General features: G+C 42.3%; 1 protein-coding gene and 1 long non-coding RNA gene across 22 annotated transcripts in view; one reads left to right on the forward strand and one right to left on the reverse strand.

Annotated features, from left to right (window-relative positions):
• Positions 1 to 27,133, reverse strand: part of LOC310676528 — a 719,806-nt gene that overhangs the window by 654,117 nt on the left and 38,556 nt on the right. The window lies entirely within an intron of this gene.
• Positions 1 to 27,133, forward strand: part of PHLDB2 (pleckstrin homology like domain family B member 2) — a 74,697-nt gene that overhangs the window by 2,437 nt on the left and 45,127 nt on the right. For 18 of the 21 annotated variants that reach the window (XM_083438271.1, XM_083438272.1, XM_083438275.1 and 15 more), the window contains exons 2-3: positions 15,734 to 15,832; positions 19,887 to 21,223. In XM_083438271.1, the coding sequence (XP_083294397.1) occupies positions 15,787 to 15,832; positions 19,887 to 21,223 (1,383 nt within the window). In that variant the 5' untranslated portion in view covers positions 15,734 to 15,786. Of the gene's footprint in view, positions 1 to 13,538; positions 13,643 to 15,733; positions 15,833 to 19,886; positions 21,224 to 27,133 lie in introns of all 21 variants that reach the window. The other 3 variants (XM_083438257.1, XM_083438277.1, XM_083438263.1) reach the window with 1 other exon arrangement.

Below are 27,133 nucleotides of genomic sequence, written 5' to 3' on the forward strand. Positions count from 1 at the left end.
ACAGAGTAGCGCCACCATCTAGATTCTGGTTCTTATGGTGATTAGCTATATGGGAGGTTAAGACTGTGCCTGCACCTTGGAATATTCTAAAGCTCATAATATAGCAGTTGCTTCTTCATAAAATTAGGGAACTGAATAAATCTTTTCAAGTTAGGAAAAACATCAAGGTATGAATAGCTTTTCCAATTAGAGGGGTAGAATGCTGACTATATTATAGACAATTTCAGAAGCTGAGCAGAAGGAAAGGAGGCTGTGTGAATCTGAATTTATATTCCAGGACCAGCAGGAATAAAATAATGGGTGGCAGACTCATTGGTTTAGCATAGGATCCCCTATTCCTTTAAGCCTCAACAGTCTGCTGAAACAAAGATACATTTGCAGGCTTTCAACCTGTGAAATAGACTTAATGTTTGCATGCTTTCAACTTGCTTTGCTGTACTTCTTCCTTCTTGATAATTATGAGACATAATTAATTCTAATTAGTTTGCACTGATGCATCTTCTGTTTGATAAGGGATCTTGTTTGCCCTTGTGGTACAGGCTCCTATATAGTTTCATTTGACTGGTCTTGCTGTAGTTCCCTGAACCACAAAACCACTGTGGAATGAAACCTCTTGGTGGTGGTTGGCCTCTGTACAGTGCAGCCTAATGCATTTATGACAATGTCACTCAAAAATCAAGGGGGAAATAAAGCATATTCAGCTTGCATTGCTTTTAAAATTGATTTAACTTTAGAAAAAGGCAAAGGGATCACTGACCTTACAAAGAAGGGCAATGTCTGCTGTTGGCAAAGGTCTTTTCACCTCTCACTGTGAGGTTTGGGAAATTCCAGGAAATCTAATGAGAATGAAAATTGCATTTGGTGAGAACACTTAGGAACTTATGCATATTTTCACTGGAAATTCTAACCTGGGAACAGGTTGCCTGAAATTGAAAAGGGTAATATGGAAGGTAATACAGAACCCATAAAGATTCAGATGTTGCAGCTCTAAACCTCTATTGAAGTGATATACAGTTGTATCTTGGTTTTCGAACAGCTTAGTTCTCAAACGTTTTGGCTCCTGAACGTCGCAAACCTGGAAGTGACTGTACCAGTTTGCAAACTATTTTTGGAAGCCAAACGTCTGATGGGGCTCCGCGGCTTCCGATTGGCTGCAGGAGCTTCCTGCAGCCAATCAGAAGCCACACTTTGGTTTCCGAACATTTTGGAAGCCGAATGGAGTTCTGGAATGGATTCCATTCGACTTCCAAGGTACTAGGTTTACAGAACTCTCTTAAGGCTTTCTCCTCCCACAGGGGTGGAAGATATGTTGACTTGTATTATCTCTGAAGCAAGGGAGCTATGGACTCTTATCTCCTTCTCCCACTGAAACAGCAGTGGATCTTCGAATGGTATATGGAAGCCCAGAAGTACAAAATAAATGTCAAAAGCTAAGGTTGCAGAAGACTTCTACCCAATTTGGCATAAAGTTCTTTAGAAGGACCGTGTGATGACAGTGGAACAATCTTCATCACCACCATTGCATAGTATCACACTTCAGTCATTGGCTGTAATAAAGAGATTGATAATATTACTTTGGCATGCACTGCGTGGACTTCTTTCTTCCCACCTGGGTGTCAAATTATCTGTCGTTTCTGCAACAGATTTGGAAGGCACTTTACAGCTAAAATTCGCTAATCTCCAGTCTGACTTTGATAACATATTTGAACCAAAGTCCTGGGGTTATTTTCAGTTTGTTTCCCCCTTGACTGATTGCTTGGTAAGAGGGAGTATCCATACTAAATTCTTGCCCTTCTGGGTGGTTAAAATACATGGGAAAGGCTGGACCTCTTATAACAAGAGTGATTTTTAGTTCATGAAGAAAATGGAAGTTTGCAACTGCTGAATGCAGGGTTCATTTGGCTACTATGTAAGAAATATTTACTTGATGTCAAAAAGCTCATTTTCATTCTGCTTCCTCCTTTGTGGGAAAATTGGGGAAATTGTTACAGCATGTAGTTGGCGTACAGTTCTAGGCATCTAGGCATTCTGCCTTGTCCTTTTTTCAATCCTGCTTCTAGTTTTGGAACACAGTTTGCTTCAATTGTTTCGAGATTAAATTAGGAAGTTTCTGACCACTCTGGACCATCTCACACTATGGATGTCCAGATATTGATAAACCATAATCTTTATTTTGTGAGTACACAGGGGTTATCCTTGAATGCATGTGTGAGTTTCCTGGTTGATAAGCTGTGGGATTCTTTAGTGATCATATCTGCACTTGTTGTTACCAGCTCTGTTTGTTGAAAGATAGCAAGCAGCCAAAGGTTCAGAGTAAAGTGTGGTAATACCACTCATCTCATTCTCCATTGCTCTAGGGGCAGAAACCTCTCTTCTGAATCACTGTCTGGGGTCAAGGTCAAATTATGACCTTGGAACTGAAGCCATACAATACAGAGGTGGTGGCACTGGCGATTTTAAATACTCATTTAACGTATGGCAAAGATGTGACCTAACACAGCTATCCTTCTAGATGGATGGGACATGGGTGGCACTGGTCTAAACCACTGAACCTCTTGGTCTGGCAGATCAGAAGGTCGGCAGTTCGAATCCCTGCAATGGAGTGAGCTCCCGTTGCTCTGTCCCAGCTCCTGCCAACCTAGCAGTTTGAAAGCATGCCAGTGCAAGTAGATAAATAGGTCCCACTTTGGCGGGAAAGGTAAACGGCGTTCCCATGCACTCTGGTTTCTGTCATGGTGTTCTGTTGCACCAGAAGTGATTTAGTCATGCTGGCCACAGACAGCTTTCTGGCTCCCTCGACCTGAAAGTGAGACGAGCCCCGCAATCCTATAGTTGCCTTTGACTGGACTTAACCGTCGAGGAGTCCTTTACCTTTACCTTACCTTCTAGATACTGTAAGCACTGTAGGAGGACCTTATTATTTGAGTTGGCTTATATCACTAGAACTATTTGTAGTGGTGGAATTTACCTTAAAGCTTTATATGCTTGGGAGATAATACATGTGTGCTGGTTTTAGATGTGCTCCAAGCCTTTGAGATAAGCTGGAATACAAGTCATGATTAATAAGAATAAATGTTCTTCAGTTTTAGAAAATGGATGTGAGTTTGAAAACTGAAGGGAAACTATTTTATAGAAATATATGGCTACTGTCTTCTAAGAGCATTTTGTTCTGGGATTGTCTTATTAACATTCTGTAGCACTCAGGCATTCTTGAGTAAGTACCTTGATAATTACAGTATGTTATGTTAACTGCTGCTTGCCACTTCCATCGCTGATGAGGTTTACTTCACATTTGGCAACACTGATGCTGTAGTTCTTGCTCTTATTAAAATGCTTTGACCATATGGAGCTATGAAGCAGTCAAACATGTTCTAGTTGTTACCTCGAATACATTGTCAGCATATGACATTAGGGAGAGAAAAACGAAGAGGAGGTGCTAGTTGGATCCAAGTATAGATAACTATTGGGACACAGGTGGCGCTGTGGGTTAAACCACAGAGCCTAGGACTTGCCGATCAGAAGGTCGGCGGTTCCAATCCCCGCGACAGGGTGAGCTCCCATTGCTCGGTCCCTGCTTCTGCCCCACCTAGCAGTTTGAAAGCACGTCAAAGTGCAAGTAAATAAATAGGTACCGCTCCAGCGGGAAGGTAAACGGCATTTTCGTGCAGTGCTCTGGTTCTCCAGAAGCGGCTTAGTCCTGCTGGCCACATGACCCGGAAGCTGTACGCTGGCTCCCTCGGCCAATAAAGCGAGATGATCGCTGCAACCCCAGAGTTGGCCACAACTGGACCTAATGGTCAGGGGTCCCTTTACCTTTTATAGATAACTATTATGAGTTAAAAACATGATGGAATAAGGTTGCAGTCGTAGGCACACTTACATGGATGAACTGAGCAGGGTTTTCTGGGGAAATGTGTAGGATCAGGCTGCATGTTTTGAACAGGTTCTTCAGAGAAAACCAATTACTGAATGTTTTGTGTAGGGAAAGAATAAATTGATAAGCATTCTAGCATTGGAAACAGGATTGTTTTTAAAACAAGGTGGCAAAAGTAAAAAAGAGGAGATGAGGATGAAGATGTAATAGTTACAAGGACTAAAAGAGCAAGAACAATTAGAAGCCCCAAATGCATTTTGTTATGCTCTTATTCTTCCTGTATGTTTTATTTCCATTGTTGTGCCAGTGAAGTAAATGCAAAACTGCATGTGAGTGCTGGTTGTCTCTTTTCTGAGGATCCTGCAGTGACAGGAATGGTGATATATACTACTCTCTGGTACTTCATGTGTTCTTTCAGGGATCAGGTATCTTAATCCTGCTTCTGGACAGCTTTAATACAGTTCCGTCTGCTTCCCAACATCCAGAGTTAGTTTGCCTTAAGCCAAAAACAACACTTTTGTAATGTTCATTGCACGGGGACAGGGTCCACTCATTGAGGTTTGAGGTTTCTTGGACTGAAAGGTCATTGTTCTAAATTTCACTCGAAATGAAATGATTTCCTTGCCATATGGTCAGAGTGTATGGTTTTTAAGCCTCCCCTCCTCCGAGATTAACCTTTTAAATGATGTCCCAGCACTGTGGCTCAGTGGTAGTGCATCGGCTTTGCTTGTAGAAGATGCCAGGTTCTTCAGAATATCCTGGTAAGGCTGGGAAGGATTCCATCTGAAAACCAGGAGAAAAAGAACAAAATGAGAATATAAAAGCTAGGTTGATTGGCTTATACAGTCTTGAATTCATTTGTTTCGTTTCTGTTGGAAGCTCCCATTCATCCTCATGCACCCATGAGATCTACAGCTTTGCCTACAAAACCAGCAGAGTGAAAGACTAGCACATTTGCTTTGCTCATATGTATGAAGTATTGTCCTTAGTTAGCATAAACATATATGCATAGATTTAGACAGATGATAGTCAGTGGGTGAAGGATGTTATGCAAACGATAGGTGCGTCCTGTTGCAATTGACACTCAAATGCAAACAAGGTGATGTGAAAAGGGGAAATGGCAAATGAGTAGGAAGCCTTCTTGACTTGTAAGGAACCTTCAAAACAAGATGAGTCATTGACTTAAACACTGGATAAGAAAGAATTCCTTTCTGGAGGGAGCTATCTGCTCTCAGGCTCTGTTCACTCCCTGTTTGATAGGTGTCAGGTCTGCAAATGAATTCCAGCTCAGCAGTGGCTGGTAGGTGGAAGCCCACTAACACAGGGGTGGAGAGCCTCAGGGCCACCAAGCCTCTCTTATCTGGCCCTTGGAATCCTCCCCAGGTCACATCCCCTATTGGTCCTGCATTGTGTCCTGCTTTTGCCTGGTTGGAATGTGTCCTTGAATTCTGATAAAAACACTGTGATTCTCTAAATGGAGAACAGAGAGGGGTGTGTGAAACTCGGTCTCCCGTACAAAGGTACAATCTGCAACAGTTGCTCAGCTGCATTTGTCACCTGCTGCTGGCATTTGGCCCTAGAAGGGAATGTGGCCACCAAGCTGAAGAAGGTCGTATCCCTCAGTTTCTCTGTTGAAAATAAAATAAAAATCAATTCATCTCATCACACCCATACCCTTCAATAAAGTGTTGGATATAGGCTGCAATTTTAAACACTCATCCAAGTGAGATACATTTTATTGGAGCTGGGATTATATATTACTCTTGTATAAACTGCCCTGGGATTGAAAATATCCTATAACTACCTTAATTATAATCAAATCAAATCTTTCCATTAAATAGAGGGAGGCTTACTTCCACAAATGATCTGCATGAAATGCAGCACAACTTATTTGCAAGTAAGCATAACAATGATAAATCAGACTGTATGGACTTTGCATTTCAGGTGTATGAGCTTCTTGAAAAGGAGAATGTGAGCACTAACCTCAGCTGTGGAACTTCTAATTTTTCTCCCAAGAATACTAATAGTAGATTTCTAAACAGACTTAACATCATAGCTATCTGATGATGACTGTAAACCAAACCAAACAACGATACCCTTCCTTTCAAAGTAGAATTGGTTGGGTTTTGTATCAAGCCAGCAAAACCTTTCTCATCTGTACGTGTGTATCCTACCTTTGTACATCCTGAAGATAGCCTTAAAAAATATTTTTCCAATAGATGTGGTCACCAAAAGTGTAGATTATCTAGCAAACTACTGTAATACTACCCGTTTGTTAAAAGATGCTGCTCTTGCAGTGTTCCACATGATTTCCTCTGAGGAAAAGAAAAAGTCATAAGAGCTTCCTCTGCTAGTCTTTTCCCACATTTGTAGGGTTACAAGGGCAATACTTTCCAGTGGTAAATTGTGGTTTATATGTCAGGTTCTTTCTATAACTCTTCTGTGACACTAACCCCTACCAGAAAGTTTAACATGCAACAGTCTGACAGACACCAATATCATCTTACTTCATTAATACATATACCCCAGATGTTACCGAAATACAAGCTCAATGAATATTCAGGTTCATTGGATGATACCAATTTCTAGTGTAGCGAGAGAAGAGAAATGTCTTTCTATCCACCTTCTCTGCACCATGCCTGATTATATATAGCTGTACATGTCCCCCCCCCTTACTTGCCTTTTCTCTAAACTGAAAAGCTCCAGGTTTTGTAATGTCACCTCACCTCACTGCTTGAGTTGCTGCAGGCCATTGTTCATTGTTGAATATTACTTCATTTGATATAAGTTGCTTATTTTAAAGTTATGTTTTATTATCACATTTCTCTATTGGATTAGATTGTTATAAGGTGTACATTCTTTGTTTCTTCAGCTTGTAAACTGCCTTAGGTATTGTAAAAATAGAAAGACGGTATTCAAATTAAAAGTGATGGTGCTGATGATGATTTTGGATGCCCTTTCCTGCCCCTTTTCCATCTCTACAATACCCTCTTTGAGGTGCAGTATTCCAAGGGTTCTCACAGCATGTATTTGTATAATGGCATTATGGCAATGGCAGTTTTATTTATTTTCAATTCCTTTCCTAATGATCCATGACATGGAAATCTCCATTTTCATAGCAGCTTCCCAGTGGGTCAACACTTTAATCAAACTATCCATCGTTGGCCCTAAAATCTCATTTGTGGTCAGCCGCTGCCAGTTCAGGCCCCAAGAACATATATAGCCATACCTCGGGTTACATTTGCTTCACATTGCGGCTTTTCAGGTTACGAACATGGCAAACCCGGAAGTGTTTACTTCTGGGTTCGCCGCACGCATAGAAGTGATCTGCACGCTTTGCTCATGCGCAAAAGCACTCTATCGCGCTTCGCGCATGCGCAATATCAGCACTCTACTTATAGACTTTTTGGGGTGCGAATGGCACCCCGAAACAGATCACGTTCGTAAGTAGAGGTACCACTGTATGTGAAATTAGAAATTTTTACCCCAATGTGTATTACTTGACACTTCTTTCATTGAGTTTGCCATTTTCATACACCTTAATGCAGTTTGGATCATCCTTCGGAAACTCCCCATGACCCAACCCTCCTTTAAACACCTCAAATAATGTGGTATAATCAGCAAACTTGGCCAGCTTACTTCTGACTCCAGGTCATTTTATGAACAAGTTAAAAAGCACAGATCCCAGTCCTGATTCTGGGGGGACTCTGGTTTTTGGTTTTTTGTTAACATTTCCATTGTGAGAACAGTTCATTTCTTCTTCTGCCTCCTTATATCATGACTGCTCTAGCAGTTTTTGGTGTCGTATTGTACCAAAAGCTTTTTGAAAGTCCAGATAACTTCATCCACATGCTTACTGAAAAAGCTAACTCCAAGAGGTTAGTTAGAAATGACAAATTTTTGGAGGCCATGCTGGCTCTTCATCAGTATTTCTTCTTCTATGTGCTTTCCTACCAGTGTTCCTAGATAAGATAATTTCCCATATCCTCCCTGAATCCCTTATTTAAAACTGGTGTTACATTGAACACTTCCTGGTGCTCAGATTAAGAAACCACTCTTAGGGACCAGTTACAGGGGGTCGGGAATTATTTTTGTTTCTTTTTTAAAAAGAGCAGCAATCACATATTTAAGTTCTTTAAGAGCTGTTGGGTGGATGCCATCTGGACCCTGCGATTTGTTCATTTTAAATCTGTGATGTGGCTGCTGTTTGCCTCAGTTCCTCAGACTCCCTCAGAAAGTCCCTTCAGCCACAGGATCTGCCCTCCATCTTCCAAAGTAGAATAAGACCTTAAATGGTAATAGTAGCTTTCAGATGTTTGTGTGTCTCAAACAGCTTTATTTTCACCTGGAATGGTTTTGAAAAGAATAACGGTATTGGGACAATTAAGAAAAAAATGCAGTGTTTTAATAATAAATTGTTTGGCCGTGAGAGAAATGCATAAAACAGGATTCACACAGATTTGATGCATTGCTTTGACTTTTTAAATGGCTCTGACAATGTTGTAAGTGTACTTCTCTGGGGGAAGGGTTAATCTGAAACATCTGGATCACCAAGGTTTTTCTTCTTCTTCTTTTTTTTTTTTTTGCTGAAATACATATTGCTGGATGTGTCCTTAAACTCTCTCACTGCCAAATTCTCTCTTAGTTCAGGATTTCAGAACTTAGTAGCTGTCGAATGTGTCAAAACACAGCCTCTTAGTAAGTGATCTGTAGAACAGATGCCACAAATCGGTAGTCCTGAATCAGATTACAGATTTTGTAGTTGCAAATTTGGGACTCTCACCTTTCCCCCGCAACTTTAGAAAAGGGACCTTTGTTCTGCATTATCATTCTGATCGCATGATTTGATTTTGATGGTAAATACATGAAAACCTTGCGTGACGTTTCTGTAATCATAAAATTCATTTTGGGAGGCAAAAATGCATATTGCAATTAGACTTGTGAAATGTTCAGATGTGTGCCATATGGGGAATTTTTGGCCTTTCTATCATCGTCAGCTCTTTCTGGCATCACAGTTGCATTTATTATGTTCTTTGCTTCTAAGGTATAAAACTTGGCTTTCTGCTGTTCGGATGTGAATATGCCGCATTTTGTTTATTAAGTGAAGATAAGGTTCCTTAGGGACACGGGTGGCGCTGTGGGTAAAACCTCAGCGCCTAGGACTTGCCGATCGCATGGTCGGCGGTTTGAATCCCCGCGGTGGGGTGCGCTCCCGTCGTTCGGTTCCAGCGTCTGCCAACCTAGCAGTTCGAAAGCACCTCCGGGTGCAAGTAGATAAATAGGGACTGCTTACCAGCGGGAAGGTAAACGGCGTTCCGTGTGCTGTGCTGGCTCGCCAGATGCAGCTTGTCACACTGGCCACGTGACCCAGAAGTGTCTGCGGACAGCGCTGGCTCCCAGCCTATACAGTGAGATGAGCGCACAACCCTAGAGTCTGGCAAGACTGGCCCATACGGGCAGGGGTACCTTTACCTTTAAGGTTCCTAAGAAAAAGAAGTTTAATGAACTAAAAGTTTTGCAGAATACGGTATCAAATACACCACGATTCAAGGAGAGCCAGTGTGGTGTAGTGGTTAAGAGCGGTAGTCTCGTAATCTGGGGAACCAGGTTCGTATCTCCGCTCCTCCACATGCAGCTGCTGGGTGACCTTGGGCCAGTCACACTTCTTTGAAGTCTCTCAGCCCCACTCACCTCACAGAGTGTTTGTTGTGGGGGAGGCAGGGAAAGGAGAATGTTAGCCGCTTTGAGACTCCTGAAGGGGAGTGAAAGGCGGTATATCAAATCCAAACTCTTCTTCTTCTTCTTCTAAATAGACCTGCATTGACACAACTGTTATTTTCACAGAGAAGTTCATTTCCCTTAAGTTCTGTTTTATAAAGCAGGGAGGGAAAACTTTCAGCCCTGCAGAAGTTGTTGGCCTCTAAATCCCATCAGCCCCAGCCAGCATGGCCAACAGTCAGAGATGGGAGGAGCTGTTCAACAACATCAGGAGGGTCATACTTTACCATCCCTGTCATGAAATGTTTAGTTTCTCATTGAGGAAGGGCTTTTTTGTCTTGTAATTTTTGAGTCCAAGTTCTAAAAGAAAAAGCAAAGAAGGCCCTTCAACACGATTTGTTGCTGCTTGCTTCCTCCAACCAAATTGTTGTCCATTCCCTCTTGACTGCATCTGCTACTCTTGAAAGAAAATAACTTCACAGCTACATATCACTTTCAGTACATATATATGAATTAAGAGTACAACTTAATGGCTTGGATCCTGAATTCCTTTCCATGGACCTAACAGGGCTCTGTTAACAGACTCTACTCATTTCTCTGTGTACCCTGAAAACATGAAACAGGGTTGGGGGAATCTTCTGAACAGAATGACATTATGTTATGGGGGTGCTTCAACAGAAATAGGTAATGGGGAGCATTCTCCTTTCACAAACAGAACTAATTCCACTTGCCCAACACTGAACTTCTGATCCTATGATGCTAGTAATAATGTGAATTTTAAAGTTTTAATTTTGATTAATCGATGTTATCTTTCTCTCATTCTGTGAAGTATTTGTAATGAAACCCTTTCTTTCCCAACAATTCCTTTCCTTTCAGTGCACAAAGGAAATGGGTCGAGTTATGTTAGTTTTGTTCTCAGAGTGTTGTTACAGTACTCACAGGTGTGAAGAGTGGGGAAGCTGAGGAGAGAAAATATGGATTTAACTTGTTTAAAATATTTTAAGCATAGCTAAACCTTTAATTTAGCATAGCTAAACCTTGAATTATGGTGCTGGAGGAGACTCTTGAGAGTCCCATGGACTGCAAGAAGATCAAATCTATTCATTCTTAAGGAAATCAGCCCTAAGTGCTCATTGGAAGGACAGATCCTGAAGTTGAGGCTCCAGTACTTTAGCCTCCTCATGAGAATATTCCCTGGAAAAGACCCTGATGTTGGGAAAGATGGAGGGCACAAGGAGAAGGGGGCGACAGAGGACGAGATGGTTGGGCAGTGTTCTTGAAGCCACAAACATGAGTCTGACCAAATTGCGGGAGGCAGTGGAAGACAGGAGTGCCCGGCATGCTCCATGGGGTCACGAAGAGTTGGACACGACTAAGCACTAAACAACTAAACAACAACAACAAACATTTAATGAGATTTTAAATTAAGGTTAAAAGCTAGTGTTGATCTGATACTGCAATCCAGACCTGGCTTTACACTCCCGTTGGCGTCTGCCTGTGACTCTTTGTGCGGAGCTCCCTATTCTGCATTGCTGCCACAGGTAGAAGTGCCTTGGGTGGCATCTCACAGATGTGGTGAAATGTGGTCCTGAACAGACAGGCAGTTTCTTATACGGCACGGCATGGGAAGTCAAACTAGGACTGAAGCACAAGTAAGGTCTGCATTAGTGCATTTTGCTAGGGCTGCTGTATAATCAGTTTCACAAAATAAAGGAGTTAACATTAATCCAGGACAGTCCTTGGCATTCATGAAACAGCTGCTGCTGGTGGCCCTGACAGAGGGCATTCCCAGGCAGAGAGAGACTGTGTTGGTCCAGGATCACGTGACTGCATAGGCCTGGGTTCGGTTCCTGAGCCTGCTCTGGAATGGTGCATCAATTTGCCTGCCCCTGGCCTGTGTGAGTTGATGAGCTGCTAAGTCCGGAGTTTGAAATGTGCCCTAAGAGGCTGCTTTTTCTTTCAGACAAATTCTTAGTGAGGCTAAACTACTTCACAGATTTTCTACATTGTACATTTACCTTCCGATTTTTAGACAGGACAGATTAAGTCTTTTTTTTTAATCTCATGAACAGTTAATTTATTATGTGATCAGAATGATTTTGGTTTAGCATGTTAGCATACTTGTCCAAATATAATGATGATTGTTCTTTTCCATCTCAGATGAAAATGTTAGGGTTGAAAGCTGTCAAATGCTGTGAGGTAAACTGGTGCAGAAGCGATTTTTAAAAAGGAGAGAACCTTGTCAGTCAGAGGAAACATTGATACAAAATGGCAAGAGAGTACAAATAATAAAACCGTTGTATGGAGTTTTCTGCATTTGATTTTTAGAGGGCTCCATTTGGAGAAATATCCAACAATAAATGCTATACAAAATATTATCCTGCATTTTTAACAGTGGGATTAGTAACATTTGATATCTTGCCTGTTTTCAGCAACATTTCTTCTTTTTTTTCATAATAAAATGTTTCAAGAGTAACACATGAAATGATTTAAACAGAAAATGTTACCAGCAGGAGCTAAAACAAAAACGAAACAAAAGGATAATAAAATGTTCCACAAATCTATTGACAAGCTGGAATGTGTGCAGAAGAGGGTGACCAAGATGATCAAGGGTTTGGAAACTAAGCCTTATGAGGAAAGGTTGAGAGAGTTGGGTATGTTTAGTGGGCTAAGAGAAGACTGAGAGGAGATATTATAGCTGCCTTTGGATACTTGAAGACCACAGGAGTGATGGGGGGACATTTCTGCCTAAGAGCAATGACACATTATCAAGTCCTGTCACTCTGGGGAAGTGGAAGGGTGGAAGGTGGAAGGAACTCCCCAAGTTGGCCATTGTGTGGTATTCAGCGTTATTCAGTGTAGACACATTCAAATTAATGAAGTTAATAAGTTAGATACATTGATTTCAGTGAGTCAATTCTTGAAGAAAAACTTAGCTGAAGGTATTTTGAAATATATTTTCAAAAAGGTAAAAGGGGGGGGGGATAGGGCACCACTGCAGCCATTTGGCCACCTTACTTAAGATTATTTTATTTTTAAAAAACAAATTTTGCTTTTGTGTTTCTTTACGTATTTTAAGCATGTGCCTTTAGAAATCTGCACAGAAGCAGGAAGAGGCACATTGGACTTTAATGGGTCCATTCATTTCTAGTGCTCAGTGATCACCCCCCCTTTTTTTTTAGCGGGTGGAGAGTGTTCCACTGAAGCTTTCATACTGGAAACAGTTCCACTGGGCCTCATTGGCTTACTTGTCTGACCCTAAACTCCCTAATTTTGCATGCCACATTTTGAGATTCCTAAAAAGGAACACAAGAAGTTGATATTACCTTCTGGAGAGCTAGGCCTTCAGTCCATGCAGCTCAATCCATTGTCTACCCTGACTTGTAGCAGCTATTCAGGGTTTCAGACAAGGAAACTGAAGAATCTGGGATCTTGAGTTATGGCATCTCCCTATATTAACCTTCTACCAGATTTTTCTCACCTATCAGCTCTCTATAGCAAGCATAATACAGTTGTACCTTGGAAGTCAAACAGAATCCATTCCAGAAGTCCGTTCGACTTCCAAAACGTTCGGAAACCAAAGCGCGACTTCTGATTGACTGCAGCCAATCGGAAGCTGCGGAAGCCCCATCTGACGTTTGGCTTCCAAAAGAACGTTTACAAACTGGAACAATCATTTCCAGGTTTGCGGCATTCAGGAGCCTAAATGTCCAAGTTCCAGGGCATTTGGGATCCTAAGTATACATTTGAAAAGCAAAAACAAACCTTCAGGGTTTATCCGGAAAGTTACTTGCTGTTTACCAGCTTTATTTTAGCTTGTTTCTAAACCGCTTGTGGGTTAAAATATTTTATTTATTTATTTTTGTTCATAAAAGGCAATAGAAACTGTAAGCTTGGATTAAAAAATAAATCTTTATTTTATTTTCTTTTGGTATTATTTCTTTAGACGCTTCAAAAGTGAATCATTCTCCCACTGTGTTTTCGACAACTTGGCTCATAGCTTCATTTTGATGGAAGATTGTTTGTGAAGGCAGAGCCGTTGGAATTAAAGTTCGTTCCCATTTTCTTATACCAATAATATTTGTGCGGCACCTTTGATCTTTCTTGAATGTTCTTCAAACATCCATGTCTTAAGAACCTGCACACAAGGCTGCTTGCCGAGATCAAAATATTTTTTATGCATGTCCTCAAATAGCTTGCCTGTGTGTGGTATGCCAGTGAAACGCAGTGAAGAAAATAAATGAGCTCTTCCTCATTATGATCCTTTCTGATTTTATTAAATATTTTTCCCCACTCTTCTGTTTCATGATGAAGTACAAATTACCTTATTTGTGTCAGTTTTAAAGAAGTTATCTCCTGTGTGTCTTTTGGATGGGGCAGACTAAACATGAATAAATATATGTTAAAAAAAGAGATCACTTAATGATCTTTGGTGGAAAATGTGCTTAGGCATTAGCTGCATGAGTTGTGTCTGAGGACCACATTCCCTTTTGAAGCCAGTGTGGTGTAGTGGTTAAGAGCGGTGGACTTGTAATCTGGTGAACCGGGTTCACGTCTCTGCTCCTCCACATGCAGCTGCTGGATGACCTTGGGCTAGTCACCCTTTTTGAAGTCTCTCAGCCCCACTCACCTCACAGAGTGTTTGTTGTGGGGGAGGAAGGGAAAGGAGAATGTTAGCCACTTTGAGACTCCCTAGGGTAGTCATAAAGCGGGATATCAAATCCAAACTCTTCTTCAGACACCCGAGGTCCACATGCCAAGGGTAGGAGGGCCAGAGGAAAAAGGGAGCAAAGCAGTGCAAACAACTTTTACCTTTGTACAGTTGCCTAGTTTCTACAAAAACATAGGGCCATAGAATCTTAGATTTGAAAGGTACCTGAGTGTCATCTAGTCCAGGAAGCTCAGCTAAAGCATCCATGACAGTTGACCATCCAACCTCTGCTTAAAAACCTCCAAGGAAGTTTGTTGTTTTTTTAAAAAAAATAAAATAAAATAAAGAGGTTGCACACCCCTCTCTATCCTCCATCCAGGCAAGAGGTATTATCATAGTTCAAGGACACATTTCTACCAGACAAAAACAATTCGGTGGAAAACAGGGCTAGTTCTCGTCTGGAGATAGGAATGTGGCCTGAGAAGAATTCCAAGGGTGTGTGTGTGAGAGAGGCCTTGGAGGGCTGCTTTTGGCCCCTCAGCCGGAGGTTCCCCACCCCTGATATAACTGAGTGGAAAGCATTGTTGGCATCCATCTTTCTCTAGAGACAATGGAGTTTGCCTCCGGGGGCGAAGTCAAGCTGCTGTGTTAGCAACACCAAAGTTACCTCGCTGGAGCACAAGCCTGGGCAGTGTGTATGGAAGTCCTGGGATGTCCAGATGACAAGACCCACCCGCCTTGGAGTCACTGATGTGGTCTGAAGGAAAGCAGAGCAATTTGTTTGGCACCAGCTTGGGTGTGACCGCTGTCACATGCTGACGGCTTCTAAAAGCCACAGACCAGAGCTGAGTGCAGGCAGCAGACCAAAGGTGGACAAGCTACCTACCAGAGGTCCTACCCCTCTCCTAAAACCCTCTGTCCTCCTAATGTATAGTCAAACAATATTCACTGTGGGAACTGCTGCACACAGGTGCCATTTGCCCCTCCATTTATGTCACTGAAGGGGACCAAACAGCGTATGCAAGAGTAATGACTGTGGATTGACTCTTTCTGTCATCATGAATGTGACTGGTGACACATATGTGTCCTCCGAATGCAGATTGGAGAGAATGGGGAACTTTGGAGGACATTGTTTGAATGTTAAAATCTTTGATGCATATCAGTGAAATGTCTTTGCAACCTCTATTCAGGGCGTGTGTTTGTCCTTTGACCCCCACAGAGCTAATCTTTTTCTTGATTTGGCTGTTGCTTTGGGGTCTCTTTCTTTCTGTTCTGCCCCTTCCCACTCCCAGCTTCTGTTTCTGTCTTATTCAGATTTTTTATGTGTAACTTGTTTTTGGATTTTATGCTTATCAGTTGTGCTGCAGATCTGCTTAGTTTCAAATGGCAGGTATAATGCTTCAACAAGTAGATCAGTTTATGTTTTCAAAGCATTTGTGACCATTACGATGATTGGTTTATTAAAGTAACACTCTTTGTTTTATTTACAGGTGTCAATATTTACAGGGCTCAGCCTGACCGTCTGCTCCTTCTGGCAAATGATATGATGTCAGAAAGAAATAATCTCACTTACCAGAATCTTGGGACAGGTATGAGTTGTGTCATTTATATTTAGAGGATGTTTACTTAACACAGGGGAGGAAGCGCTGCAGTGAACGGATTCTTTTTTGGCAGTGTGGGTACCCATGTTTTTTGAATGTGAGAGTCGAAGAGAAAGAGAGAGAATGGGAGGATGAGTGAGATGTGCTTTTGTGTGAGTGGAAATGAACTGATGTACACTTCAGGCTCTAGCCAAGCTCAGTTTTAGCCTCAGACCCACCTGCCACTGGCATATGCTTCTGTGAGGAAAATGTTCCCCACCTCGGTCATAACATTTAATGGTTCTGGTACTGTTTAAATGTTGATGCCCAACTCTGCTGTACAATTCTGTCTCCACCCCCATAATTCAGCCTAGACACTGAGGTCCAGCTCCAAGAACCTTCTGGTGGTTCCCTCCCTGCGAGAAGTGAGGTTACAGGGAACCAGGCAGAAGGCCTTCTCAGTGGTGGCACCCGCCCTGTGGAACACCCTCCCATCTGATGTCAAGGAAATAAACAACTATCTGATTTTTAGAAGACATCTGAAGGCAGCCCTCTTTAGGGAAGTTTTTAATGTTTGATGTTTTAATATTCTCTTGCGAGCCGCCCATAGTGGCTGGGGAAAACCAGCCAGATGAGCGGGGTAGAAATAATAACTACTTCTTCTTCTTCTTCTTCTTCTTCTTCTTCTTCTTCTTCTTCTTCTTCTTCAGGTTACTTCAGTAATTCACAAAATAAACCTGCACATGCTTTTTCAAAAGTGAGCCCTGTATGCTCTGTGGGGCTTATTCCTCAGTAGATATGTTTAGTATTGCAACCTCACATATGCAACTGTGGTCTGCTACTGGAAAACAAGCTTCATTTAGTTAGTCTTTCTGTTCAATAATGCTGAGTCTCCCAATTAGCTACCTATTTTAAGAAACCGGACAAGTAGGAAAAAGACAATGTATCCGTATAGCTTTAACTAGCAAATCCAGCCTATACAGATGAGACAGGCACTCTGTAATGAAAGCTAATCAATTTCAACTCTGGCTGACCTTCAGCTGGAAAAGGTTCTTCTTGCACCTATGAAAACAAACTGTTTTATCTGTGCTACATTGGGAGTGCCAATAAAACCATCTCAGAAGTCATACTTCAGCAGGGAACTCCATATCAGAAACAGCTTAAATGGAGTCTAAATTTAAAAATAAATGTAGATATGTGATCAGTGTGGTAAGGAGAAATGTGCACTTATTAACAGGAAATATTGCATTAACTTTCTGTGTTCCTAAATCGTCTTGAAAAATCCATAGCGTTTAGCTGGAACCAAATCTCAGTCCCACAAACCTGCTTTGGCTACCTTAGTTCAGCTCTGGAACAAATGATGTGCTTTTCTGAACATATATTTTACCATCTACCACATTTGAGGTTAAGGGGGAGAGTTTTCCATTTCAGGGCAATTTTCCAGATCTTTATGGGTTTGCTGGCATGTTTGTCAAAGTTAAGTCTGTGGTTGGTCAAGAAGGGAAGTAGCAGAAACTTTCTTAGGCAATGGGCATCTGGTTGTGGATTGCTGGGATATTAAACATCCAGGCTCCAGTCCTTAGGTGGCTGGTATGTGAAGCTGCACATAATAACTCTAGCAGTTGAATCAAATTGTTCTTGTGCGTGTTGGGTGGAGTAATGGAAGATACTTGCCAATGAATAAATTTTTCCATGTGCTTTGACTCCCTTTCACAGATGTATAGTCTTTTGCATCACCACTGATAAATCTAAACTGTGTTGTCAATAACTTTCAGGGGGAAATGCTGTGTGTTTTGTTAACTTGAAAACCTGGGTCCTTCCATCTAAGATTACAGGCCATGCTTAGGCAAAACAAACAGGTTCCTTCATAGTTGGAAAACAGAAATAAAGAGAAACAAAGCAATTTTATACAAACCAAACTGGAGATTAGTTTTAGGTGGTTTATTAGGTTAAAAAAAAAGTAATAAGCTTCAGCTCTGTTTATACAGAAACTTCATATACCAAGGAACCTGTCTGCTTTTGCTATCGATGGAGACAGACACCTGGGGAATAGGAATTTTCAAATATATTTTCAAAATATGTAAAATTGTGTACAGTTCTCAAACTTTAACCGTTCAGGAAGTCCGTTCCAAAACCAAAGCATTCCAAAACCAAGGCACACTTTCCCATAGAAAGTAATGCAAAGTGGATTAATCCATTCCAGACTTTTAAAAACAACCCCTAATCATCAATTTAACATGAATTTTACTATCTAATGAAACCGTTGATTCATAAAATGGAAACAGTAAACAATGCAGACGCACAATCAATTGATCAGTAGCTGAACTGGGTTCCACACAGTCACAAAAACAAAAAAGAGCTGCAAAACTCAAAATAAATAGCAAAAACAGACAGACCTCAGCTTAACACTCAAAACAGAAGTCTGGTACTCAAAATGGAAGTGTGGCACTCAAAATGGAGCATGTTTGGCTTCCGAAAAATGTTCACAAATCGGAACACTTACTTCCGGTTTGCAGTGTTTGGGTTCCAAGTTGTTTGCGTACCAAGGCGTTTGAGAACCAAGGTACCACTGTATGCATATTTGTCCCTGCAGTACTTTGAGGCAGTCCTAGATGCATCTGAAATGTGCATAGCACCTAATCTAAGCCTGTTGCCTCCTCACACAGCACATTTAAAACCAAGATGTGTGTCCATCAAATTTGCTGTGGGTTTTTCCACACATACATCCAAGCAGATTTGGGGGTGGTGTGATGGGGGAAGAGAGGGAGGGGAATTCAATCCCTGTGTGGATTTAGCTGGAAAGAGCCCAATATTTTAAAATTAATCTCATGGCTTCCATCAGGATTCTAGACGTGAGACTCCTGCCCAGGTAAATGTACTTAGGATCTTAGTCTTAGCCTAATGTGTCTCCTAGAATTGTCTGGAATTCTAACCCTTCTCAGGCATAACTAATTCTGTGTTTTTTTGAGAACTAGCTGCTGCCATCCCTGATAAAGGCAGAGTTGCACTACATAGTTCCTGTTGTACCGTTTATTAGAAATGACATCCCATTAAGTATGAGAAACTTTGAGACTTCAGGTTGGATTGTGCTTCTTGGCAGGCAGGGGCAAAATAAAATACTTCTCCATGATAGTATTTTGATTGGAACTGTATTCATATTATAAAACATGAGTTTTTGTTCAAAGTCAGTTTGCCAGCTTACTAAAACTGCCAGCTGAATCCAGAGAGCTTTGGAAAAGGGACAGCATAGATTGTGAATGATCTTTGCGAGTAATCCCATATAATTCCGCTATCTCGGCAAGATGAGAGACCTCATTAGGGGAGGGTATAAAGTGATTAGAGTGTTGGATTAGAACCTGGAAGACAAGGGTTCAAATCCCACCTTGGCCAGGAAGCTCGAACCAGTCACTTTTTCTCAATCTAACCTACATTTCAGGGTTGTTGTGAGGAAAAAATGGAAGCCGGGAGAGCCCATGCACACTCCCTTTTGCTTTTAGGAGGAAAAGTGGAATATGAATGTAATAAATTTAATAATGTGGTCGGATCACCAAAGAAATTCTGGGTAATCTGGAAGATTTAGACAGGCCAATGGTACCTGTGACCCAGCAAAGCCTAATGAAACTTACCACCCATATACAGTAGCCAGTCAGATCTTTAACCATCCAGCCCTTGTACCCCATTTTGGCAGGCAGGCAGGCAGCTAAAACAGGTTATTGTGTCCCTGGTGGGTCATTGTACATTGCTGATTTGGTAGAAACACATGCTGGGCAAGTCTGGTGTAGTTATTGCTTCCACTACATTGAGATAACCCTCTTCTCCACCTTGATTTTTCTTACAAGATGGTTATTTGAAACCTCCCCGAATTTTTATAAAGTATTTTGGAACACATTCCCTGAAAGTAACAATCATTATGGGATTATATGACCATATTTACTAGAAAGGCATTATGGATTACATGTGATGTGAGTTTCTGCACATGAATTGTAATCTGATTGCAGGTTTAATGCCAAATAATTCACTTGCTGAAACTTTTTTCTTTTCCTTCTCTTCCTCCCTCTTTCAGATGCCAGTAAAATGATGGAAGAGTATGGTCATGTGCAAAACCCGGTGGAATTACAAAATCCCAATTTAGGGAAGGAGGGAGTGATGAATTCCCTTGAAAATGATCTCCAGGATATAATGGACAGGCTTAACCAGAAAAAAAATTCGCCGAGTCTGAGGTTCAAGGCAAACGGTGATTGTGCCGGTTCTTACTTAACACTCTCACAGCCGCTGCCACCCAAATCCAGCCCTGCGTCTAGTGTTAAGAGTATGTCGTCTGCTTCCAAGCTCCAAGGAAGCAAGCCACTGGCTTGTGAGAGCTCTTACCTTTCAGAAAAGAACATCTCTGGGAAACATCTGGGCTCCATTTCAGGCACGTCTCCATCCTTAAGTGGGTACAGCCTAGGGAAGAGAGACTTTGATATTTACGTTGCCAGAGAAAATGAGAAACAGTTTGGACATCTGGGTAAGTTTCCCTACTCAAAGTATAGTCAGAAGAATAAATCTTACGATAACGTCTACTTCCCAGGAGTGCTAGATGGGCGGAAAAACGCTGCGTCTCTTCTTGCCATGTGGAATGGAAGCTCAGGGAATGAGATAATTCTTTCGCCACTCGGATGCTCAGGAGCTGCTAGTATGCCCTCCAGCCCAAAGCAAGGCAGGAGGGTGAATATTCAAGATCTCCTTTCACTTCAGGCCAGACCAGCTAAACAGAAGGACCCAACCGTGGACATGTTGGGGTCTAGAACCAGGAAGTATTCTGGAGGTTCCCTGAGCCATATGGGAGTTTATAGCCGTTCTTTACCCAGGCTTTACAAATCGTCAGAAAGCCAGCTGGTGCCGCTAAGTTTACCCCCAAGGAGCTCCCTTGGGAACACCAAAAGAAAAAAGATTGTGGAAAAAGATCTTCTACCTCAGAGTATACTGGATGCTGACAATTACCTTAACTTTTCTTCCTACACCTCAGGGGTTTTGCCGCATACGAACTTTGCATCTGAAACCAATTCCTATGTGAATTCAACTCTCAGTGTTCCTGCCAGCCCCCGCATAGCTCGGAAAATGCTCCTGGCTTCTTCTTCCCCGTATGGGCCCGACGACTTTGACAGAGTTGGACTCTCTGGGACCAGCCCGATCAATTCTTTCAGCCCTGTGGATCCCGAGAGAGCGTTCCCTATCAGAAGGAAAGTTTCCAGCAGTTCCATGGAGTTTGAGGAAATGGAGCTGGAAAGCCTCAGGCAGACCCCTTCCATCCGGGAGCGAAAGAATAGCATTAGTTCTGTTTCCGGAAGGGATGACCTCATGGATTACCACAGGAGGCAGAGGGAAGAAAGGCTGAAAGAACAGGAGATGGAACGACTGGTAATGATCCTTTCTGGTTAATTTTTAACAAGATGTTCTGCTTCCAAGCCTTTGACCAAGTTAAAATTATTAAGTTTTGTGTGTGTGTGTGTGTGTGTGTGTGTGTGTGCAGGCGCTCACACACTGCTGTCGTGTTTTCAGATTTGGGTGTTTGACCTTGTACATGCGTGAGACAGTGTTTACTCTGTCAACCTCTGAAGTCAATTGGCCATGTAGTGTCCTGCCTTGAAATCTGGGCGGTCTAATGAAATCATATGTATGATGTAGGAAATTGATAGGAATTTCAGCCATTCATCCTGCGTGTTCTGCCAAAATGACCATATACTTAAAAGCCACAAATTATAGGCTGCAAGGATACAGCACTTAAAGAAAAAAAGTTGATGTCATTGTTTTGTGGTGGCTGGGTAAGTAACTCATGTCTCCAGCCTAAGCTGTTTGGAGGCATTCTTGTGTGCATTTTGTTGAAGGGAGCAAACTGGAAAATTTTGTGACAGCATGCAGACCAGAGTATGGTCTGAAGGCATGTGATGGCACCACCTTGTGGGTGGCACTGTGGTCTAAACCACTGAGCCTCTTGAGCTTATTGATCAGAAGGTCAACGGTTCAAATCCTCACGATGGGGTGAGCTCCTGTTGCTCTGTCCCAGCTCCTGCCAACCTAGCAGTTCAAAAACACACCAGTGCAAGTAGATAAATAGGTACCACTGTGGCGGAAAGGTAAACGGCATTTCCTTGTGCTCTGGCTTACATCAAGGTGTTCTGTTGTGCCAGAAGCGGTTTAGTCCTGCTGGCCACATGACCTGGAAAACTGTTTGTGGACAAACGCATGAAAGTGAGATGAGCGCTGCAACCCCATAGTCGCCTTTGACTGGGCTTAACCGTCTGGGGGTCCTTTACCTTTTACCTGCTGAAGCTAAACAGGTCTGGGTGGGTGGCCACCTGAGAACCAAATGTACGCTGCCTCAGGTTCTATATCAGAAGAAAGGCTGAATGTACCGGTAATTGCAAGAAAATAAATAAATAGATTGTTCAGTCGGAGCATATTTCCATTTGGGGGCATCATAGCTTGTGCCAGGCAGTTTTTAAAAATGGTGAGATAGCACAGGACTAACCTTCAAAGCGCTTTTTTTCCAGGGAGAGTTCACACATGCATGTAAATCACTGCACGACTTGCAGTAAGTATCAAGTGGTGACTTGAATGTGTGAACGAGCCATTCCATAGAAAACAGAATACCTCAAATAACAGTGGGCTTCATACATGCAGCTGTAAGTCATCAAGCCCGTAAGTGATGAGAAATCTAACAATGTGTGTGCATTCTGCACTGGCTCTAAGCCTCTTGTCATTGGTTTGCAACAGTCAGCAAGTATTCTGGTGGTTCCTGTTCCTAGTGCATTCTGCTTGAAGGATGGAATGTGCAGAGAAACATGTTTCAGAGGCCTAGTGGGACATTAGAGAGTCATACCAGGTGCCCTGTCGCCCCACACAATAGAGGATATTCAGTGCTGATGTGGGTATACAGAGCTAAAAAGAGAAATCTCTTAATGAGAGATTTGGAGGAATCAGTAATTGTACCCTTGTGAAAGCTTGAGGAATAGTACTTATCATAACGATAAAATGACAAAATATTTGTTTCTGATTCTGTTTGGCTGTTGTTTCCCTTACAGCAGCACTTTCTTCTCCCTTTTAACAGCTTTCATCCTGTAATAGGATGTAGGCCTGCTGGTTTGTGACATGTGGAAAGAGCCTCGGTGTTTACATATGAAGGAATTTCCTCCCACTTAATTTAGTTTTCCATTTTTAGCATTCTAGAAGGGTAATTGTCTTTCAAGTTGGCCACTCAGAGGGCTGGGATTGAGGACTTTGTGTTCAAACCTTTGAAGGGCGTTAAGAACCAACAATAACAGCTCTGGAAGGAAGCGTGTATTTGTCGGGCTGACCCCTTCCATCCTTGGCTTAATGCTTTTTTCAAAAGGTCAGCTGTTCTGCAGCTTTAATTGTACTATCCTTCAAAGGAGCCTCGTGGTGTTGTGCTTAGTTACAGGGCAAGCTGTGACGCCAGACTCACTCTGCGTTTCTGCCCTGTGTGTGGAGAATCAAGCAAAGAACAATCTAGATCCATTTCCAGTGGATAAATAAGAAGCTAGTTTTAGCATCTTCTCCTCCTAACTTAAAAAAAAGTGTTCAGCATTAATTATTCTCAGATCACAATAATTTATTCTGTTTTCTTGAGAACTCATTCAAATGCACAAGTAGGGATGTTACATTTCCAGGAACCTTGTAAATATGCCATGGAGGATTCCCTGCCTCTTCAGGGAAAACAATGAAATAATATGCAATATTAGTGTCTCTCTTTGAGGCTACAATCTTAGGTCCAATTTATGTGGGAGTAAGCCCCATTGAAGCAAATGGGAAATACTTCTGAGTTGGTATGTGTAAGATTTCTCTGCAAGAACATAAAATGCCCAACGTCTGGATATAATTCAGGGCTGTTTATTTGATAGTGACAGTGTGGGGTTGCTGGCTTTCTGGGTGGCGCTGTGGTCTAAACCACAGAACCTAGGGCTTGCCAATCAGAAAGTTGGCGGTTCGAATCCCTGTGACGGGGTGAGCTCCCATTGTTTGGTCCCAGGTCCTGCCCGCCTAGCAGTTCGAAAGCACATCAAAGTGAAAGTAGATAAATAGGTACCACTCTGGCGGGAAGGTAAACGGCATTTCCGTGTGCTGCTCTGGTTCGGCAGAAGCAGCTTAGTCATGATGGCCACATGACCCGGAAGCTGTACGCTGGCTCCCTCGGCCTATAGAACGAGATGAGCGCCGCATCCCCAGAGTTGTCCGCGACTGGACCTAACGGTCAGGGGTACCTTTACTTTTACAGCACCAGAGGAAGAATTGTTTGACTCTTTCTCCTGCTCTATATTCCTGATCCAACTTACCCCCAATACAGTACTAGGCCCCTGTGAGTTCCACTTCCAATGAGGCAGATAAATGACTAGCAAGCAGGGAGAATTCCAGCTTCTGGAATTATGCAAAGATCCTTTGTTTACCAAGCAGAGATAAAACATAGATTTAACTCATAAAAGCCGAAGCTCCTTCCATTTCCATAGCATCCCTAGTTCCTTGTTGGCACATCAATTCAGGAACAGTAGTCAATATCATGCTTGATCGTGGTACTGACCCCTTTAGCAAGTTAGCATATTTTTAGTAACAGGGTTCTTCTGCGTGTCTGACAAGAGGCAGTGCTGAATCTCCTGGGATCTTTCAGCGACACGAGGCCAAATGATTTGGCCCAGTTGGTTAGCGTTTGCTTCTCTGTGTTCAAGCATTGGACTGTGGGATAGCTCAGCTAGTAAAGCAAAAGACTCTGAAAATCAGGGTCATGGGTTTGAGCCCCCCGTCAGGCAAAAAGATTCCCGCATTGCAGGGAAGTTAGACTAGATGACCCTTGTGGTGCCTTTCAACTCTACAATTGTCTGGGTCTATTATTCCGTCTTGCTTTCATGGCTCAGGCTGCTGACATGTTGAAGTTAGGGAATGGACTGCTGAAGAGAAATGGACAGCTCTGCCTCTGGTGTCCAAATTGAGTAAAACCAGTCTGCAGTTTAAGGAGGTGCACAGTTTTGCCTCTAGATGGTGCTACTTAATTAAAAATTCTGTAATAGATACGCAAAAGCACACATAGGGTTGGTTTCAGTTGTTTCGCATCCCATCTCAGTGATTAAAATAGCAAAAAAGGTTATTTATGTATGCCACTACTGCGGCCCGGGTTTTGTTAGCCCTAAAATGGAAAACGAGCATGTCCCAACCAAAGAAGAGTGGCAACTTAAGTTGACAGAATATGTGCGGCTTGCAGACTTAACATATAGAATAAGAGAACAAGAACATATGTTTAGAGAAGATTGGGAAATGTTTATTGAATGTATGGGGGGAAATTGTGTACACTTGAATACATTGGCAGCATTAAGATAAATTCAAGAGCGCAAATAAGTTTTGATAGATGTAACAATGGAATACGGAATGGTTTAGTTTATGTTAAATGTGCAGGGATTTATGGTATGCAAAATGAACTATGGAAAGAGAAGAAGGGAAGTCATTGGTATTTTAAGGATGTTTAGATGAGTATTCAAAATTGTAAAACAGAAAATTTAATACAAATTTAATATATACATTCCAGTCCAAGTGATCAGGATATGAAGTTCTCTGTCTGATGTTTAGAGAGCAATCCGGATCCTGGAGATCTGGAGATGAAATCCACTACAGCAGTAAGATCAGAACATAAATCAGGCATAGGCAAACTCTGGCCCTCCAGATGTTTTGAGACTACAATTCCCATCATCCCTGACCACTGGTCCTGTTAGCTAAGGATGATGGGAATAGTAGTTCCAAAACATCTGGATGGTCTGAGTTTGCCTATGCCTGATATAAATCTTCTAACTCAAGAGCAGCCAGAGGATCTCAGTGCTCAGCACCGCAGCACTGAGAGGAGAGATAAAGCCCTCTGCCTGCTCTTTAACAGTAAAGAGTCAGTATCAGTGGCGTAGCGTGGGGGGTGCAGGGGGGGCCGGCCGCACCGGGCGCAACATCTGGGGGTTAGGGTTAGGGGGTGCAAATCCATGGGTTAGGGGGCGCAAATTACTTGCCTTGCCCCGGGTGCTGACAACCCACGCTACGCCACTGGTCAGTATTTCACCTGTACCTTAGGGCTGGAGTGGAGGATGTGTGGACATGTTCATTTCATGTTACACATAGCTTTCTGTGGAGAGTAAAAGCCACACTCTCCAAGCATTGGAATGGAAAGGGTTGGAAATGCTGATTATGTGTGTATGCATCTGCATGTGTGAATGAAGGGGTGCTGTGTTCCTGCATGTTTCGTGAGTGTGCTGTGTATGTACATGTGCTAGTTCATGTAGCCCACAGAGAGGCGTGTGGCCGTCAGTGTGACCTTAGGGCTGAAAAAGATTCAGTCACCACCCTATCACAGAATCATAGAGTTGGAAAATATAGAGTTAATTTATTCATTTTATATAAGGAGTATGTTCTGATCTGTGCTACATCTTGATTAGACCCTTGAAGCGAAGCAAAGAGAATAGCAACGTTTGCTCATCTCCTTGTATCACAAAGATCTCAGGGCTACTTGCAACAAGATAAAAAAGGGGGAAATATAGGAATTCGCACACACCAGGATGTAAGTGGTCACACACAAACAGGTAAAAAGCCTCATTCCCCAAGAACATCAGAAGGGTCACTGTTAAAGCAACCACCATGAAGCAGCCTGAGAAAAAAATAAAATCCAATCCCTGGGAGTAGATAAAGGTCTTGGCTGCTGGAGAGGCTGTTTCTTCCTGCAAAATGGGGTTCTTATTTTGCTCTTTCTAGTGCAGTTTATCACTTTTCCTGCTTGCAAAAGGTCCAATAAGAAAAGTGACAGAAAATTGCACTGGAAAGTGCAGGATAACAGCTGTTGTCTCCCAGTGCCTCCCATATACCTTTGCATGAACATATCGGGATGAATGCTCAGTAACTTTTGTATGAACGCGTTAGCATCAATGCTCAGTTGAAAAGCTGGTTAGGAAGCTCCCTAGTCCTGGTACTAAAAAAAAGGAAGTAATGCTGCCACCTGGTGGTTTTTTCTGGGGAGAGCACTCCATAGTCAGAGACCTACAATTCAAAAGGTTCTCTCGTTGCCACCTTACTGCCAGAGAGGGTACTCGGAAGAGGGCCTCTGCTGATGACCTAAGGGTCAAATGGGAAGAGAGTTTCCTTAGGGTGCTGAGCCACTGAAGTCTTCATAGGTCAAAGCCAGTGCTTCTCAAGGAGACATTGATCACATTACTCTTCTTATTATTGTGCTACTCAGGATGGTCTCAGGGGCCATTGGTTGTGCTGCTAGTGTGTGTATAATAATAATAATAA

The sequence above is a fragment of the Podarcis tiliguerta genome (assembly GCF_965153285.1).
Source record: "Podarcis tiliguerta genome assembly, chromosome: 4".
Taxonomy (NCBI): domain Eukaryota; kingdom Metazoa; phylum Chordata; class Lepidosauria; order Squamata; family Lacertidae; genus Podarcis; species Podarcis tiliguerta.